The sequence below is a fragment of the Manis pentadactyla genome, chromosome 12, assembly GCF_030020395.1.
Source record: "Manis pentadactyla isolate mManPen7 chromosome 12, mManPen7.hap1, whole genome shotgun sequence".
Classification (NCBI taxonomy): domain Eukaryota; kingdom Metazoa; phylum Chordata; class Mammalia; order Pholidota; family Manidae; genus Manis; species Manis pentadactyla.
In genome coordinates, this window is record NC_080030.1 from 65453868 (window position 1) to 65474863 (window position 20996).

The 20996-nt window shown below is 35.7% G+C and overlaps 1 protein-coding gene across 2 annotated transcripts in view; it reads right to left on the minus strand.

Annotated features, from left to right (window-relative positions):
- NKAIN2 (sodium/potassium transporting ATPase interacting 2) overlaps window positions 1-20996 on the minus strand; it is a 1083024-nt gene that overhangs the window by 482375 nt on the left and 579653 nt on the right. For both annotated transcript variants that reach the window (XR_005028518.2, XM_036903901.2), the window contains one exon: window positions 19367-19447. Coding sequence is in view for 1 of the 2 variants with exons in the window: in XM_036903901.2 (XP_036759796.1) it covers window positions 19367-19447 (81 nt within the window). In the remaining variant the exon portion in view is untranslated. The remainder of the gene's footprint in view (window positions 1-19366; window positions 19448-20996) is intronic.

The following is a 20996-nucleotide window of genomic DNA, read 5'->3' on the forward strand; positions in this document are numbered from 1 at the left end:
GACAGACTGTCCCTACGGTATCAAGGCAGCTACTATGAAACAAAATGCCTAGTTTTTACAATATGAAAAAGATGACATTTCCCGAAATACCTCCTAATTACTTCAGTGTTACATATTACACTACCGATGTGTGTGAAAACCCTGGAGTCCTGCAATTACCATCAGACTCGGTCCTCTAGTAGGTTCTGTGGGTTAATGAAGGGGGGAAAAACTAACTATATTCTATAAATGGCTGTTTATTAGTGAGCTGTCTTCCTCTTTTTACCCTTCTAAGCTGATTATTTGGTTGCATGAGGCTATATATACATTCTACTTTGTTAAACATCGAAAATAGATATTTAAAGAGGAGGAGGAGAAGTGACACATTAAGTGCTGTTAGAATGTAAAACAACTTAAATATTTCAAAATATGTTCATACAATTCTCAATCAGGAAAGAGATTTTAAATAGTCTCATTTTCCTTGTATTGTCTTACATCTAGTAACAGTATTTACTGAACATTGCTCCCTGGTTACCTTTAGTGTGCTGCACTGCTGATCCAAAGGTTCAACCACATTTTCAATATTAATTTTAAGTACAGGATAGAAAAGAGTAGGTATGTTACATTATGAAAATCCTAAAAAGATAGTCACTTATTTGCTCTTTCTTGCCAAATAACCTTGAATGCTGGAAACAGAAAACCTTGATTTATTTCACTATTTAACTTTCCCTGAGTTGTATTTCCATACAATTTCCCACAGTTTTTCAAAGCATGAATTGTCCCTGAGTGAATCCACAAAGAGGTTGACATTCTGCCCTCCAAAACTAATTTGGCAACTGCCAATCCCCATTTAGTTTCCAGGGGTCATGTCAGTATAATGGTTTATGGTGAAGGGGGTGATTTTGATGAGGTTATCACAGACTGAGAGCCCCCTAGGGGCTGGGAGGGCCATGCTGAATTAGACAATTCTCCTTTAAGCTCTGCAACTATTTCAGGATCTAAGGTCTCTTAGTAGCAGATCATTCCAATGTAGATCAATTATGCCACAGTTTTTGAAAGATTGTTGTGGTTTATAAATTTAAAAATATATAAAATTATTTCTACATGGAAAGACATGGAACTCAATACAAACGTATTTTTTATGGCTTATTTGGTTATGTGAATAAAACATTTATAAAAGTACAGCTGTTTTAATTTAGGCATAGAAAAAAATGCTGTTCTAGGAGGATCTCTATGGACTCAGCTTTGGAAATAAATGGGGATGGCAATTGCTTAGACCACATTTGTATCTGCATTCTTTTTATTTCCATCAGGATACTATTTGGAAATATTAATCTCTGTGCTTTTATTTTTCAGGCTTACCTTTGACAAACTTTCCCTAGTAAGTCGGTGACATCCTCATTGCTTCAAAGAGAATTACCATTGTTTCAGTAACAATGCAAAAGGAAAGAAACGGTTAGGGCCATCTTTTTTTTTTACTTCCAAAAGAGACTCTCAAAGTCCACATCAGAAATAATAGCTTTGAAATCAAAGCTGTTGATTTGAAAGAGAACAAAAAAGGTTGAAAAAGAAAGATTGGAGAAGGAAAACTGCACATTGTGTATTTCTTGATAACCGATTGGAAAGAGTACAGCTAAGATCATTCAAGTCCAAACCTGGAGAGAATGGAGGAAGAGGAGTTGGGAGAGCAGACCAGGATGTGTGTGCTTTGAATGAGCAGCACATCCTGAACTATGTGGATTGCAGCAGAGTCAGCATTTCAGGGCTGCCACACTAAACTTTGCCAGCAGCATGGAGACTCAGAGTCAAGTCAGTACCTGGAGATCATCCTGCTATTCCAAGGAGCTAATCAGGTTGCATGTTCTCATTGCTTTCTGGAAGGGCATTCTACCAACATTTTACATGCATGGTACCTGGGAATCTTCCAGCAGAATTAATGCTTGTTCATGCCCACAAACTTTGCTAATGCTCATGAGGACACCTCTTTGGAGAAGGTCCTCCTTTCAGTATACAAAACACTTTGAGCCCCACATAAGGAACAATAGGATTCTTGACACTCATAGAGGCATTTGAAGGGAAATTCAGCAAAGGGGAAAGATATCAAATTAAGAAAGCACAAATTAAAGCAGTTATAATTAAATAAAATATATGTAGAAACTGTATATGCCATCTACTTCTTGTGGAGAGAGAAAGTGAACTACCTGTGAGAAAAAATAGCAGAATTGTGAAATTATTTTCATTGTCTTAACCTCAAGAATGAAAAAGGCCAAAATCCAAGTGGGATTTACAGATAGAGCTGTAGTTCTCGATCAGACTTGCACTGGGCATGCAATAGCTTTGTACTCTGGGAATGGAGATCTTCAGCTCTGGAAATTAAACTGTAAAAAAAAAAAAAATTATGCCAATGAAGTAAAATTAGATACATGGTCTGGTAAGCTCCACCTCAGAGAAAGGTATGAGGAGGTCTCTGAAAAGAATTTTGCCACACAAAGGAAGGATACATATGACTGGGGTACTAAAGGATTAATTTACACATAAGTCATCACCAAAGATCTGAGTAATCTTTCTTTTTGCTTCATTTGATACTTGGTTAGAGTCAGTATCAAAACTGATAAATCAGGTAAATAAATTTTCATATGCACAGATATCAGTATCTACACTGGGAATCTTACTTCAAAGGACAGCCAGAAATCAAGGACTTTCCTTGTGCCGAGTAATGTAATCCTTTTAAGTCAAAATGTGTTTAATAGATAGATAAGAATGTCACAATGTAGGAGTTTCTAGGGGATGAAATAACTCAAAGCCTCACTCCAAGGGAATCAGAATCTGTATTTTGAAAAGATCTCCAGGTGATTCATGTGATTGTTGTCTTGAAAAGCACTGGCCTTGGTGGCCAGCTGATTGGATAACTTCCCCTGGGCTGCTTCCACCCCAGAGAGCGGGCAGCTCTGAGAGACGGTGATTCCCTCACCCATGCAATGACGGAGTAGAGGGGAAGACCTACAACAGCTTTGTTTGGTGGCATTGGTTGCTGCATTCTATTTCATTATGATCTCATTCCAGTGAGTACTGTTCACATGTCAGGCATTTCCCTTGGCTTTGGAAGGAATAAAACATGATCGCTACACTGAAGAAGGGACAGTTAAGTAAATGATTAACTACCTATATTGATAAGCGCAACTTGTTGTCTTTGTTTTATGATGTATCAAATAGGCTTATTTATAAACATCTAAAATACTCTAAATTAATTCTGCAATTCCTCATTGCTGTGTAGTTGCTTAGTGACAGACATTCTCCTGAATAATGATGACAACATTTGGCTGACTGGCAAATAAAGTTTGGTAGTAAAGGATGGAAATTTAGGTGAATATTACACAATCTGAAAAAATAATATATAATTATTTATAAAATAATGGGGATATAGCATTTTCTCTTTATTCTTGTTTACATTTTTACCTTTTAATTTAGTAATGTGTAGGTCATTTGATAATCACTTATATCTCCAATGTTATACTGGCCTCATAAGGAGCAAAGTGAGGCATACTCTCACTTCATTCTTTGAAAGAGTTTGTGTAAGATCATTATTCCAACATACTTAAATGTTTTTAAGAATTTACTAGTGAAGCCTGTGGACATGAAGTGTTTGTTTTTTATTTGTCAAAAACGTTTGATTAATGATTCTATTTCTTTAATGGGTAAAAGAATATAGATTCTAAAGATGACTGAGTAGGGTGGAGGAAATCTCCTTCAAAAACCATATATATTTTGAAAATACAACAAATACAACTGTTCCTAAAAGAGTGACCAGAATTCCTAAAAGAGTGACCAGAAGATATAGTACACCAGCCAGATTGCACCAGTACATCTACATCAGCGAGAACTCAACATCTCATGAAAAGGGTAAGATACAAAGCCATGACCTGGAGGGACCTGAGTACTCCCCCCACCCCAACTCATCAGCGGGAGGAAGAGAATCAGAGTGGGGAGGGAGTGGAAGGACAGGACTACTAAGTAACCAGCCCAAGTAATCTGCACAGGGAGCAGAGACACACATTGCATTGTGTACCGAATATTAGAGGAACGGAAAAGCAAAATCCGAGACTAAGACTGTGAAGAGGTTCCAAAAGCAGGCTGCCTGGGGACAAAAGAAAAGTGGGCACTTTTAAAGTCTTAAAGGGACAAGGGTTTAACAGGTGGACAAAATTATCCTGGTACACTCAGCCCAACAGGCTGGGAACTTTAAGGAACTTCAGGCACCTTAACCCCCTGGGTGGCAATGCAGATCTGAAGACCCTCATGGCAATAAGCAGCCTGCCATTCATTACACCCCCGCCGGGACTGCAAGCGAAGCAGGTGACCCGCCACTGCTGTGGAGCAGCCAGGGAACAGCCCCCCACCCCCACAGCAACCACACAGAGGCTTCTCCCAGTACACAGCTAACCAGGCTACAATCAGTGGCTGCCACCTGCCAGCAGTTGACTGGATCAGACAGCAGAGACCAGCACAGAGTTCAGAAGGCACAAAGGAGCTTTATTATCATGGCAAACACGTGCTGCTCACCTGCAACCCCCACCAGTGCCCTAGGCCATTGCAAGGGCTGCCCTGATCACAGCAGCTCACGGTATTAACCCAGAGGCTGCCCCCTACACCCGGCTTACTGGAACAGGCAGAGGAAACTGGCATGGAGTCCGTGAAGCATGTAGGGGATCTGTTCTTGCAGCAAACATGCACTGATCATCTGCAACCATCACCAGTGCCCCAAGCCATCCCAAGGGCCGCCCTGCCCACGGCAGCTCAGGAGATTAACCCAGAGGCTGCCCCCTGCACCTAGTTGGCCAGCACAGGCAGAGGAAACTGGCGCAGAGTCCAAGAAGCATGTAGGGGTTCTGTTCTCATGGCGAACATGTGCTGCTCGCCTGCAACCACTGCCAGTGACCTAAGCCATCCCAAGGGCCACCCTGCCCAGGGCAGCTCAGGGGATTAACCCAGAGGCTGCCTCTTGCGCCTGCTTGACTAGCACAGGCAGAAGAAACCAGCACGGAGTTTAGGGAAGCATGTATGGATTCTGTTCTCATGGCAAACACGTCCTGCTTGCCTGCAACCACTGCCACTGACCTAGGCCATTCCAAGGGCCACCCTGCCCATGGCAGCTCAGGGGATTAACCCAGATGCTGCACCTTGCACCCACTTGACCGGCACAGCAGAGAAAACCAGAGCAGAGTCCAGGAAGAACGTAGGGGCTCTGTTCTCATGGCAAATATATGCTGCTCACACCTGAAACCCCCGCCAGTGCCCTAGGCCATCCCAAGGGCTTCACTGACCATGGCAGATCAGGGGATTAACCCAGAAGCTGCTGCCTGTGTGCGGTTCACTGGCACAGGCAGTGGTGACAGGCAAGGTGACCAGAAAGCAGTAAGGGACTTTATTCTACCAGCTGACAAATGCACCACTCACCGGCAATCACTTCCATTGCCATGAAAAGGCAGAAGAACCTTGTTCAGAACAAAATCCCTCAAACACCAGAGAGAGGGTCTGGTGAGACTAATATCACCAATATTCCTGAAAAAGAATTCAAACTAAAAGTCATAAGCATGCTGATGGAGCTACAGAGAAATATGCAAGAGATAAGGGATGAATTCTAGAGGGAGATAACAAAAATGAAACAAACAAGGGGAGGATTTAAGAGCAGACTGGATGAGGTACAAGAGACTGTTAATGGAATAGAAACCAAACAACAGGAATCAAGAGAAGCTGAGGCAGAGAGAGATGAAAGGATCTCTAGGAATGAAAGAATATTAAGAGAACTGGGTGACCAACCCAAACAGAACTCTATTCACATCATAGGGGTACCAGAAGAAGAAGAGAAATAAAATGGGATAGAAAGGGTCTTTGAAGAAATAATTGCTGAAAACTTCCCAAGTTTGGGAAGGAAATAGTCTCACAGACCATGGAAGACCTCAGATCTCCCAACACAAGGGAGCCAAGGAGGACAACACCAAGACATATAATAATTAAAATTTCAAAGATCAAAGACAAGGACAGAGTATTAAAAACAGCCAGAGAGAGAAAAAAGATCACATACAAAGGAAAACCCATCAGGCTATCATCAGACTTCTCAGCAGAAACCTTACAGGCCAGAAGGGAATGGCATGATATATTCAATGCAATGAAACAGAAAGGCCTTGAACCAAGAATACTGCACCAAGATTATCATTTTAAACTTGAAGGATGGATTAAACAATTCCAAGATAAGCAAAAGTCGAGGGAATTTACCTCCCATAAACCATCTCTACAATGTATTTTAAAGGGACAGCTCTAGAAGGAAGGGCTCCTAAGGCTAAACAGATGTCATCAGAGAAAATAAAACCACCATAAAGAAAGTAGACCAACAAAATGATAAAAAAATACAAAATGAAATAAGCTATAAATAGGATCAGTCAAGAGAAACACAAAAGAATACAGAATAAAACACCTAACATATAAAGAGAGAAGGAGGAAGAAAACAAGGGAGAGAAATAAAGAATCATCATACTCTGTTTATAATAGCGTAATAAGTGAGTTAAGTTAGAAGGTCAGAGAGTAAAGAAGCTACTATTTAACCTTTGGTAACCACGAAACAAAAGGCTGCAATGGCAATAAGTACATATCTGTCGATCATCACCCAAAATGTAAATGTACTGAAGACACCAATAAAAAGACACAGAATAACAGAATGGATAAAAAAGCAAGACCTATGTATATGCTGCCTACAAGAGATTCACTGCAAACACAAAGGCATACACATATTAAAAGTGGAGGGATGGGAAAAGATATTTCATGCAAACAATAGGGAGAAAAAAACAGGTGTTGCAGTACTTGTATCAGACAAAATAGACTTCAAAACAAAGAAAGTAACAAGACACAAAGAAGGACATTACATAATGATAAAGGGGTCAGTCCAAAAAGAGGATATAACCATTGTAAATATATATGCATCCAATACAGGAGCACCTACACATGTGAAACAAATACTAACAGAGTTAAAGGAGGAAATAGGATGCAAGGAATTCATTTTAAGGAACTTCAACACACCACTCACTTGAAAGGACAGATCAACCTGACAGAAAATAAGTAAGAACACAGAGGCACTGAAAAACACACTAGAACAGATGGACCTAACAGACATCTACAGAACACTCTACTCAAAAGCAGCAGGATGCATATTCTTCTCAAGTGCACATGAATCATTTTCCAGAATAGACCACAAACTAGGCCACAAAAGGAGCCTCAGTAAATTCAAAAAGATTGAAATTCTACCAGCAAACTTCTCAGATCACAAGGGTGTAAAAATAGAAACAAATTGTATAAAAAAAACAAAAAGGCTCACAAACACATGAAGGCTTAACAAGATGCTCCTAAATAATCAATGGGTCAATGACCAAATTAAAACAGTGATCAAGTAATATATGGAGAAAAATGAAAACAACAGCACAACACCCAAACTTCTGTGTGATGCTGCAAAGGAAGTTCTAAGGGGAAAGTATATAGTAATCCTGGCCTATTTAAAGAAGGAAGAACAACCCCAAATGAAGTCTAAATTCACAATTATTGAAACTGGAAAAAGAAGAACAAATAAGGCCCAAAGTCAGCAGAAGGAGGGACACAATAAAGTTCATAGAAGAAATAAATAACACTAAGAAAAATAAAACAATAGAAAAACTCAATGAAACCAAGAGCTGGTTCTTTGAGAAAATAAACAAAATAGATAAACCTCTAGCCAGACTTATTAAGAGAAAAAGAGAATCTACACAAATAAACAGAATCAGAAATGAGACAGGGAAAATCATGACAGACACCACAGAAATACAAAGAATTGTTAGGGAATACCATAAAAATCTATATGCTAACAAGCTGGATAGCCTACAAGAAATGGAAAACTTTCTAGAAAAATACAACCTTCCAAGACTGACCAAGAAAGAAACAGAAAATCTAAACAGACCAATCACCAGCAACATAACTGAATTGGTAATCAAAAAACTACACAAAAACAAAACTCCCATACCAGATGGATTCACTGCAGAATTTTATCAGACATTTAGAGAAGACATAATACCCATCCTCCTAAAAGTTTTCCAAAAAATAAAAAAAGAGGGAATACTTCCAAACTCATTCTGTGAAGCCAGCATCACTCTAATACCAAAACTAGGCAAAGACCCCACAGGAAAAGAAAACTACAGACCAAAATCCCTGATAAACATAGATGCAAAAATACTCAAGAAAATATAAGCAAATCACATTCAAAAATACATCAAGAGGATCATACACCATGATCAAGTGGGATTCATCTCAGGGATGTAATGATGATACAACATTAGAAAATCCTTCAACATCATCCACCATATCAACAAAAAGAAGGATAAAAAGTACATGATCATCTTCATAGATGCTGAAAAAGTATTCAACAAAATTCAACATCCATTCATGATAAAAACTCTCAACAAAATGGGTATAGAGGGCAAGTACCTGAACATAATAAAGGCCATGTATGACAAACCCATAGCCAACATCATACTTAAGCGCGAGAAGTTGAAAGCTTTTCCCCTAAGATCGAGAACAAGACAAGGATGCCCACTCTCCCCGGTTTTATTCAACATAGTACTGGAAGTCCAGGCCACGGCAATCAGACAACACAAAGAAATAAAAGGCATCCATATTGTTATGGAAGAAGCCAAACTGTCATTGTTTGCAGATGACATGATATTGTACATAAAAAACCCTAAAGAATCCACTCCAAAACTACTAGAATTAATATCTGAATTCAGTAAACTTGCAGGATACAAAATGAATACAGAAATCTGTTGTGTTCATATACACTAACAATGAACTAGCAGAAAGAGAAATCAGGAAACCAATTCCATTCAGAACTGCATCAAAAAAGAATAAAATACCTAGGAATAAAACAAACCAAGGAAATGAAAGACCTATACCCTGTAAACTACAAGACACTCTTAAGAGAAATTAAAGAGGACACTAATAAATGGAAATTCATCCCATGCTCTTGGGTAGGAAGAATTAATATTGTTAAAACGGCCATCCGGCCTAAAGCAATCTACAGATTCAATGCGATCCCTATCAAAATACCAAAAGCATTCTTCAACGATTTGGAACAAATAGTTCTAAAATTCATATGGAACCACAAAGAACCCTGAATAGCCAAAGCAATCCTGAGAAGGAAGAATAAAGCAGAGGGGATCTTGCTTCCCAACTTCAAGCTCTACTACAAAGCCACAGTAATCAAGACAATTTGGTACTGGCGCAAGAACAGACCCATAGACCGCTGGAGCAGAATAGAGACTCCAGATATTAACCCAGCATATACGGTCAATTAATATACGATAAAGGAGCCATGGATATACAATGGGGAAATGACAGCCTCTTCAAGTGGTGTTGGCAAAACTGGACAGCTACATGTAAGAGAATGAAACTGGATTATGTTCTAACTCCATACACAAAAGTTAACTCGAAATGGATCAAAGACCTTAATGTAGGCCATTAAACCATAAAACTCTTAGAATAAAACCTAAGCAAATATATCTTGAACATAAACATGAGCAACTTCTTCATGAACATATCTCCCCAAGTAAGGGAAACAAAAGCAAAAATGAACAAGTGGGACTTTATCAAACTAAAAAGCTTCTGTACAGCAAAGGATACAATCAGTAGAACAAAAAGGCATCCTACAGTATGGGAGAATATATTCATAAATGACATATTCAATAAGGGGTTGACATCCAAAATATATAAAGAGCTCACACACCTCAACAAACAAAAAGCAAATAATCCAATTAAAAAATGGGCAGAGGAACTGAATAGACAGTTCTCTAAAGAAGAAATCCAGATGGCCAATGAAATAACACCTCATACCAGTTAGGATGGTCACCATTCAAAAGACAAACAACAACAAATGTTGTCAAGGATGTGGAGAAAGGGGGAACCCTCCTACACTGCTGGTGGGAATGTAAATTACTTCAACCATTCTAGAAAGCAGTATGGAGGTTCCTCAAAAAACTCAAAATAGAAATACAATTTGACCCAGGAATTTCACCTGAAGGAATTTATGCAGGTGCTCAATTTCAAGAAGACATATGCACCCCTATGTTTACTGCAGCAGTATTTACAATAGCCAAGGAGTGGAAGGAACCTAAATGTCCATCAGTAGAGGAGTGGATAAAGAAGATGTGGTACATATACACAATGGAATAGTATTCAGCCATAAGAAGAAAACAAATCCTACCATTTGCAACAACATGAATGGAGTTAGAGGGTATTATGCTCAAAGAAATAAGCCAGGCAGAGAAAGAAAAGTTCCAAATGATTTCACTCATTTGTGGACTATAAGAACAAAGCAAAAACTGAAGGAACAAAACAGCAGCAGACTCACAGAACCCAAGAATGGAATAACAGTTTTCCCTTTGGTAAAAAGGGAAAGGGACTGGGGAGGGATAAGGGGGGAAAAGGGGCTTTACGATTAGCATACATAATGTAGCGGGGCACCACAGGGAAAGAAGTATAGCACAGAGAAGACAAGTAGTGATTCAGTAGCATCTTACTATGCTGATAGACAGTGACTCTAATAGGATATATGGTGGGGACTTGATAATGGGGAGAGCATAGTAACCATAATGTTTCTCATGTAATTGTACATTAATGATACGAATTTAAAAAGTAAATGAATACATTAAAAAAAGAAATTACCTGCAATACTTACAAAAAAATGAATATTCAGATTTTTAAATTTATTTCAAGTTGTATTTCCCAAAGAATTCATCCATTTCATCCTGATTGCCAAATCTATTGGCTTAACCTTATGATATACCATTTTTCTATCTAATCTGTAGGGTCCTTTATAATATTAGCAAAATGTATTTTACTAATATTTTCCCCATGATGTCTTTTAATAGGTTTCCATCCAATTTTATTAAAATTTTTAAAGACACAATTTGGTTTTATTTATATATTTTTCCTTTATTTTTTTTCTAATAAAGCCAACAATATTGGTTTTATTGATTGTTTTTTATTTATTGAATTTTGCTCTAATCTTCAGTATTTCAATCCTTCTACTTTTGAGGGTTTTAGTTGCTGTTAGTCGCCTAGATTCTGGATATGGAAGTTTAAATCATTGATTTTTCACCCTATCTTCTCTTTTAATACCTCCATGTAAGGTCATATGTTTTACTCTAAGCATAATTTTGCCTTCCAGCCTCCAAGATTCTTTCAGTTTAAATCTCCATTCCAATCTATTGGGCTACTAGGTTATTTAGGAGTGTATTACTTAACTTCTAATCAGTTGCAGAATTCCTCGCTTATTTCTCAGTGGACACAGAATATTTGAAGAATAATTGCAAATCATTCTGTATTTTACCATTCTATATTTTGAATCATTTTATGATTTAATATTTTATGTGCCTTTGAAAATAATATATGTCCGTTTATAGTCTCTCATAGTATTCCATATATGTTATTTAGGTTAAGTTTGTTAATTGTGATGAGTAGATAGTCTACATTCTTTTCAATTTTGATATGATTGATGTATTCAAAGAGGAGTGTTAAAAATCTCCCCCTTCAATTGTAGATATGACCGTTTCTCCTTTTAATTCTTTCCATTTTTCTTTATATATTTTGCAGCTATATTATTTTATTTAGGTAATACTGGTTGCAATATATTCATGTGGATTTATTTTTTATTATTATGGCATACCTTCTTTATCTTCAGTAATGCATTTTACCTTAAACACTTACCTTGTCTGATACTAGAATTATTACACCATTTTTTTTGTATATGTTTACTTGGTAAATGTTTTCTACTTTTTCTTAGCTTTTAAATTTAAATCCTTATATTTAAGGTGTATCTTATATAGATAACATATAATTTGGGTTTTATGTCATTATTTAGATTCACAATCTTAGTTGTTCAACTAGAATATTTAGTTTATTTACATTTAATGTAATTGTTGATATATTTGGGATATATCCATCTTGGTTGTTTCTGTTGTTGATGTCCCTGTTTTTTGTTATTTTTCTTCATTCTTAGTTCCACTTGTATTAATCAATTTTACCTACCATTCAATTGTTTTCATCTGTAGTTGATTTTGGTAGTTATGCTTTTTTCAGTTATTACTCCAGAAATTATTAATTCTTGAAATATTATCATCTAATACCAATATTATCTTTACCATTTTCCTGATAATGCTAGAAACTTAGAATACTTTAACTCCTTCTATCTTTTGTGCTATTTTCCTTCATTTTAGTTCTATATACATTTAATTTCCAAGAGAGTTTACTATTATGATTTTTATGGTTTACTATTATATTTTTTTCACTCCTACATTTATCCTCTCTATTTTTTTTCTCTTTCCTGAAATTCCATTTTTTAATATGGGATTTTTTTTTTCTTCTTCCTGAAGAACTTCCTTTAGTATTTCTTTTAGTGAATGTTCACTGATAATTAACTACCTTTGTTCTTATTGCCTGAAAATGCTTTTATTTTACCTCTATTGTTGAAGAATATTTTTGCAGGGTATGAAATTCTAGGTTACCACTTTTAAAGCAATTTGCAGGTGCCATTTAATTGCCATCTAAATTGCTTCTATTGAAAGGTCAACTGTGAGGCTCTTTGCTGTTCCTTTAAAGGCAATGGGTCTTTATCACTTATGGCTTTTAAGGGTTTCTGTTTGATTTTTATTTTAATTGGACTATTAGTCTATACCTGGATGGGGTTGTCTTGGTACTTATTCCATTTGAGACCTGAAAGTGCTCTTCAATATGTAGGTTGTTGTATTTAATCACTTGCAGAAAATTCTTTGTCACTATCACTTCAAATATTGCTTCTCTTCAATTTATATCTTTTCTTCTTCTAAGGATTCAGTTATTTGTATATTAAAACTTTAGCAGAGCCCTACCTATTTCTGACATACTTTTCTACATTTTTATTCTTTCCTTTTTGTGTTTGCTACCTCTGTGCTTCAGTTTGGATATTTTCTATTCACTCATGCTCCAGTTCACCTATCTTGTCCTCTAATCTTTTAAATCTACTATCACATACATCTAATGACTTCTTATTTTTGAATATTATATTTTTTAGGTCTGAAATTTCCTTTGGCTCTTTATATAGATCCCAACTCTCTGAGGGTAAATTCTTCACCTTTCTATATATTATCTTCAGTTTCTCCCATAATTTTCTTCAATATATTGTGTTTTATTTAAGCCCTTATGAAGTAATTACAAATCTGAATCATTTACTGGTCTGTCTCATTTTTTTTTGTCTCATCTATTTTCTATCTTTTACCTCACTTTCAGTAATGAGGTTCTCTCTTTTTGTATGTGTAGAAATTTTCAATTGCCTGATATCATGCAAAAAATAAGTTGTAATGGTCTAAGATAATTCTGTCTTACTCTTGAGACATTTCCCTTTTCCCTCAACTAGGCAGATAAAGTGATGGCTGGTCAACTTACTTAAATCAAGGACTGTCCTGAGTTGAACCTGATTTTAGTCCTCATAATGTTTGTTGTACATCTCCTTTGCACCTGGCTCACTGTCCAGGTTTCTCAACTGTAAGGCTAGTTTATTGTGTAGAGCCCCTGTCCTATGTTAAAACTCTATTTTGCAAGACTGCCTCAAATTTTTTATGGTTTTTCAGTCTTTCCATCTATTTTTTTTAACCTTACATAGAATTCACCAAATGCCCTAACAAAAAAACTGCCCAAGTACTTGAAGCCTTGTCACTCAAAGGTATGCTGATTTATATGTACCCCAGAGATAGACTTCTATGGGTTCAAAGCCTGGATTATTAGCCTCTTGCTCCAACCAGAATCAGCAAATGTCCCCAGGGTATAGCATCTTCAGAAAGTCAGCTCATCTTCATTACTTTAGCAGGTCTCTACTATTTTTGACTTACTGGTGTCTGAAGTTTACAATATACATGTACACAAAAACACTATATATATATTTTCTGCTTATTTGTTTGTTTGGTTTTATGACCAACCTCTGAAGATTTCTATAGCCTCCCAAATGATTCTTTTCTTCTTTTAAAAATGAATTTTGCCTTTTTTCTTCTTGTAAAAAGTGAATTAAGGAAGTTGGATTCTTTGGGATGATGATAAATCCTCTTGGACATGTTGAATTTAAGGTGACAATGGAATTGACATGACACCAGCAGAAAGTTGGAGATGTGGGACTTTAAATTAGCAACAAGGTCAGGACTGAAGATATAAATCTGGCAGACATGTGTAGAGATGATAGTTTAAACTGTGATAGTAGATGGCATTTTCAAGTGAAAGAATGTAGACAGAGAAATAGACTCTGTTCATGGACTCTATCCCTCACTTTAGGGATATTAAAAGAAAGCAGAAAAAGTGAGCAAAGAAAAGAGAATTAAGGAAGTTAGAAAATAAGCAGCTTAAGTCAAAGCACTTTAACAGAAAACAAGAAAGGCAGTAGCAGTTTGATCAAATTAAAATAGAATGATTCATTTATATTTAAGAGGGTATTACATTTAATTATTAATAACATGTAGAACATTTTATTCCACACCCTAAAGCAAAATCTACTTTTATGGTTGGGAAATTAGCATTTTTTCTAATTAGTGTAGTAATAATAGTTCATTGAAGTTTTCTTAGATGACATATTAAGTCAGAGTATAGAATGCTTTACACTAAGAAAAGCAAAATTAAAAAAATATGAATACAATTGTCCTATTGATATTTGTTATATACAGTTTTAAATCAATTATGAGAGGTATTCTTTACTAGTAATTGCATAGATATGTCTACTTGAGGAACAACACAAATTCCAATAAAAATTGATTACAACAGACTTCTCACCATAGCACCTTTTTCCATATGAAATCATAAAAGCAAATCTTCATAAAATTATCTTGAGCAGAAAATATCCAAATATTTACTATCTTTTAAAAGGACTAATTGTTTCTTAATAGAAGAAATGAAATTGGCATTGTTGCAATAGTACCTTATTTCACACAGCACTCAAATCCAGTTTTAAGGATTTGTTCCCTATTGCCTACAGTGTTTGACAGGTTTTATCTTCTTCCTGTCTCTTACATTTGCAAGACTGGAATTTTATTCCTCAAAGCTTAAATAGGCCACATTCTTACACGGCCTTTTTACATCTTGGGTTTTTTTTTTCTTTTGCATTTTAATGTAGAGTTTATTTGACATTTAATTTTTAAAACAATATTTTTAAATAGATGCCCCTACTATACAGATTAGAAACGAGCTCAGAAATGATGGCAACATTACAACATTCTCACAACTAATGAATGGGTAACAGTAGAATTTAGGACTAGGTTTATCTAAAGACCATGTTCATTTTAATAAAGCACACTAGCTGTCATGAATACAAGATGTAACTTTGTTTTAGCCACTTATTGGCTAAGACAATGCTGTTGAAACATTTGACTTCTTGAAACTATGACTATTACCATTGTAGCCATCAGAGCTATTTTCTCTTTTTTTTACCAATAAGAAAAAGCTCATTGCCACTCAGAGCTGTTTTTAACCACACATGTATGTCTCAAGTTTTTAAAATGAAAATTTATACCTAGGCCTCACAAATAACTATCAAAATCATTAAACTATGACAACTTTCTACAAGTTACTATTAAATGTGTTCATTCTGAAACATTACATATTCCTAGGTGTAATTAATTGCTTTAGGCTATGTTTAACTAGATAAGTTTCTGAATATAATCAGATATGCCAGATATGTACCTGTATCTGTAGTCTCAAAGGGTTACAAATAAATTGGGTTGTTTTAAGTGTAAGATAGTCCCTTGGTTACTCCATGGTCTGTAAATTTATCATTTTATTTCTAAACATTGGTGCATGATCCACTAATGGTGTCCCATAAATTACAAAAGTAGAAACTGAGATCTGAGATGTATGAGAATATAATCTCAGTCTCAGAGAAATTTACAATTGTATCACATCCAATAAAATACAGGTTTTTGCTGATAACCAGAAAATCAGTCAGTTTTTTTTCCTGTGTATTATAATTCAAAACTTATTTCATAAATTTCAGTTTCCCAGGTGTTGAAGTTAACAGATTAGTTACCAAATTATATGTTTTCCTTCTAACTGCTATGTACTTTGAAGTTAAATACTAGTATAGAACAAATAGCAGATCTCTTTTCAAGATAGCTCAGCTGATAGCTGGAGTGAGTTCTCATTTCTATCTATTTGATACTTGAGCAAGAGAATTACAACAGCCCAGAATAATACCACAGAACAATAAGATTATTTACATGAGGAATTCTCAAAACTGCTAATCCAATAGTCCAGGTCACCTTTAGTGTGCAAAGGCAGCTGCCTACAAAGTTAGCAGAAACCCTGGGTTGCTAATGTCACTTCTGCTTCCTTAACTGGGCATTTATTAAAATAGCAACCTGGGAAGTAACACACTATAGGATGCTTTAGGATATTTAATTATAACCCTAATGACTAAACCATTAATATAAATAATAATGTGGAAATATTACACAGTGTGTATATTTATTTGTTGCTATTATATTATTTAATGTTTAATATTGTATTTCCATTATTTTATTAATTTCACTGAGATCAAATTTTAAAAAGCAGTTTCTCTGATTGATTAGATTTATATTTCCTTAAATCTCATGGGGAGACTAATTAAAATATATTGATTGATATTTTAATAAAATGTTGGATTTATACAGAATTTTCTATAAAAAATATATATCTATACAATCATAGGTGCAAAGAGAACTGAAGACAAAACAGTCCTGTGTATCATGTTATTGTAATTAAACCATTTCATTATTAAACATACACACTGGATTGGTTAACGACTCTTATTTCTCTTTTGCTCATAAGTACATGGCAGTTAGTTTAGCAAAAAAAGGCAGAAAACACACTGAAGCAAATGACAACAGAAAATTCTAAACTCTAACAGGTAACTAAAGTTTGCTTTAATATTTTACCACTTTTTAAAACACTTCTTGTTGATTTTCATTATAAAAGTTTTATCTATTTATAAAATGTTTTCAGAAATAAACACATTACTTCCATACATAGTAAGACCACAGAATTTCCTCTCTGGTTCTATTTCCCATATTTCTCCCTCAGCCTCAAACAAATTGACCTATTCATATGGTCAAACTATTTTACTTTTTTTGGTGGGGTGAGAAAAAAAATGGTTTATAGTCTGTAATCTGAGTATTATAAGTAGTTTCAGGAGACCCATTTTTTTTTCTCCATATATCTGTACATTTTTCAATCACCATTGCTTCCTTTTGGTACTGGATTACTTGAAGAATCTGAAGCAGTTGCAGAAGCTAAAGAATTAAATGGTATAAATACACCTTTCTCAAACCCTTTGAGTAGGAAAGGGAGGAAAAACCCAGCACAGATAAATATATAACTTTGCCCTTTATGGTTTTCCTTTAGATTCTTTGTTAAAAGGAAATTATTAAATTTTCATGTGCTCTGCAGAGCCTAGCCTTGGTTTATAAGATGAAAAAGAATGGAAATATTATTAACTGCTTCACTGCCAAGGTATAGTCATTACCTGCCTGTGCACATTAGAAGAATTATTAGTTGCTTGGGTTGCAACTGTCTCGGACTGTAATGTTTAATTAAGGTTGTGCCCTCACTGTGGTTTCAGGGCCCATGTGCAAGGCCATGAGATCACAAGCTTTACTCTCTGCCTATAGCCATCACATGGAGCAGTCAGCACAGTCACGGGACCCTTGTGCAGCCAGCTTGGCTCAAAGTTCTCTCCCTCTTTTTTATATTAAACAAACTGCTAGATCATTTTACTCAGCCAATATGCCTCAATACCTGCCTTACAGTTTTTAAGGTGATTATTTTCAACTGAAAAGAACATTAAAAGGAGTTTTAGTGCAGGATTTCTTTGAACAAAGTGGATTATGAAAGAACAGAGAAGTATACAGTGGGTTAGGAATTCGAGTCCTGGGAAGCATGTATGCTTTTCCAGCACAGAGGGACTGTGGATTTGAAGCAGCAATCTTCTCTGTGCCCTTCCTGAAACTACCTGAATGAGTTCTTTTCATTGGTCACAGCACACTCTGGAAAGGACTGATTGCTGCCAGTGGTGTGTGGGATTCTCTGCAACAATCCCAGAAATGCCATCTATCAGGGCTGATGCTGCTGAAGGCAAGAATGAGGACTCGTCCAAAAACCACGTGAAAATCTGAAGTTCCAGAAGCCTTGGTTCTATCTCATGCACCCATGTCTCTCTCTTATTTTGTTCTTCATCATTTGCCATTAAACAAAACAAATCAAGATTACTTACACTTGATATAAAGCCACAGATCACAGTTAAATAATAAACATTCTTGACATGCTCCGATTGCTTTGTGAAACTTCTATAATGTAAATTATAAGTGTGTATAATCACTACCCCTAGCCTCCACCCCTCAAACCAGAAAGCCCTGCAAAGGTAGTTCCTGGCCCACTTGTTAGTTCTTTTAGCCTTTTAAAGCAGGTTAGCACATCTGGAGTTAAGAAAAATGTCAACATGTTTGCAGGGGTTTTCTGCTGTAATAGGGAACAGGTAGAAGAACATTTTATAGCCTCTGTCTCTTAAAGTTTATATGAAGATGTACAAATTTTCAGCTCTCAAGTGTCTCAAGAAAGATTTACTACTACTTTGCATGTATCATCTCATTTGACTTATTTGTTGTTAATTGTATAACAATAGAAGCATGATGCTGGTTTTAGAGACATAAAACATTATTTCAATAGTAAAGGCACTCATGTTATAAATATGATAGCAACACCAATATGAACATACATGACTCACATGAGGATAGCACAGAATAAAGAAACCTAAATAAAAAAGCAAGTATTTAAAATATTTCCTATGTTGTTTTGGAATAAATATCTCTATTATTCATTTATGTAATATATTATATCCCTCTGGTAACAACTTTATTCAACTAAACCCATTAATTGTTTGAATTATCGCATTGCTATTTGGGTCCAATCAGGTAAATCTTTAGCAGATTAACCAAACTAGACAATTTAAGAAGACTTAAGATCTTATCTCTGAAAAAATTCCTCTTCTGCTTCAGAAATCTTTCATCAGTCAATGTTTTAAAAGGATACAGCATGGTCACTGTAATGATAAACATTTCAGGCTACTTTTCCTTAAAAAAAAATGACAGCACATTTTGTGACACACTAAAACATATCTTTGGTGGTAGAAATGCAGTATTGATGAGGACACCTTTCAATTTACCTTCAATCGAGGTGCATCTAAGTGACAAGAGCAGGGTGAGTCTCTGCCTTACTTAGGAAGAGGCTTGTTAACACACTACGGATGATTCAGGCAAATCAGAAGGCAAATTACCTTTGAGAGGTCCCCAGCCTCCAAGTAGAAGCAGATAACAAACACATTCCATGTAACCCAGAGGACTAGCCAGACAGCATACTGTAGAAAAGCAAGAGAGAAATAACATATAATTAATTTTGAATCAGCTGAGCAAGATTTAAATAGAATTTGAGTGCCCAAATCTTAAGATTACTGGGAAATATTAGATTACTGCTACTTTCTAAGGAACAGGATGAGATGCACATTGATCTCTCTGTTGATATTTTCCCCACTGTTATGGCCTATACAGTATCACAGCTCAAATTTGCTTAGGGATAATTTGTAGGTTTTTAGACAAAAAATAAGTAGTAGTCCCCATTTGTTTTAAGGGGGAATGATAATGGTTTCTGGATATCTAACAAAATTAGATGCTCCCATAGACTTTACAAATAAAACCCATCAAAAAGAGAACTTATATCTTCCTTTAGCAAAAGTAACTGCATGCTTAATAACACACAAATTTTCTCCAACTTATCTAGGGTCATCTTCAAATCAGTCCTTATGCCTTGTCCTATCTGATTAGCTTTCTTTCTTTGGTGTCTCTTTGTCACCTCTTCACCTTCTTACTTTATCCTCTCATGATCTCCCATTACAGTGACCATCTAGACATTCTTTCTAATGTTTTTCTTTTGTCTACCCAGTGACCTTTCTTCACTGGTGACACATTTTTCCTACCAAGGCATATTTTTGAGCATTCAGTCACCTAAAATTTATTAAGCACCTAGAAGGCAACAGGCTACAAAGACATTGAGGATATAAAGCCCAACGATAAATTCTCCCTGAATTCAAGTCAAGTGGGGGAGATAGTTAAGAAAAGAGGTACTTATTAAACAAGAAGCAAGAAAAGATGTATAGACTGAACACAAGGAAGGAAGATGAAGTGTATAAACTATGCTGAGAAAAAACAAAGCTCATCAGAGATGCAACACCTTCCATAAGAGGTGAAGCAAGCTAACTTGCAGACTTTACCAAATAAAAGCACGTGGGTTGGAAGGGTTATGATGGGAGTGCACTATAAAGAAAGAAAACACTGAGTGTGGAGTTGAGGAACTGGGACAAGAGAGTATCATGTCATTTCTCTGTTAAAGAAATACCAATCACTGCCATTCTTTATAAGGTAAGATCCAAAATCTTTATTTTATAGTTCAAGGACGTCCATGATCTCGTATCACTTTACCTTTTTAGATGCATGTTTCAGTTAATCTCTCAAGTCATTATGGATTACAGGACACATCAGATATTTGCTGTTCCATGTACATGGAAAGCTCTTTATAGAAATGTGCCATTTTCTATGCTATTTCTTTATCCTGCAATGATTTTTCTTTTTACTAGGTACTCCTCTTACCACCTATCAATATTTTATTTTCTTCAAAGGTCGGTTTAAATATCACCTCCTGATCGATAACCAATCAGAATCAGCTCAGCTCTACCTAGTGCTCCAATAAGGTCTTGCCTGCCCCAATTTCATTCCAAATGTCTTATACCTAATTATTTATATATTTTAAATATTTATTACTTATATAAATATTTATATAGCATATATATTTATACACATAGATACATAATTATTTGTATATATTTCTCAAATGCCCAATGACAAGTACATTGA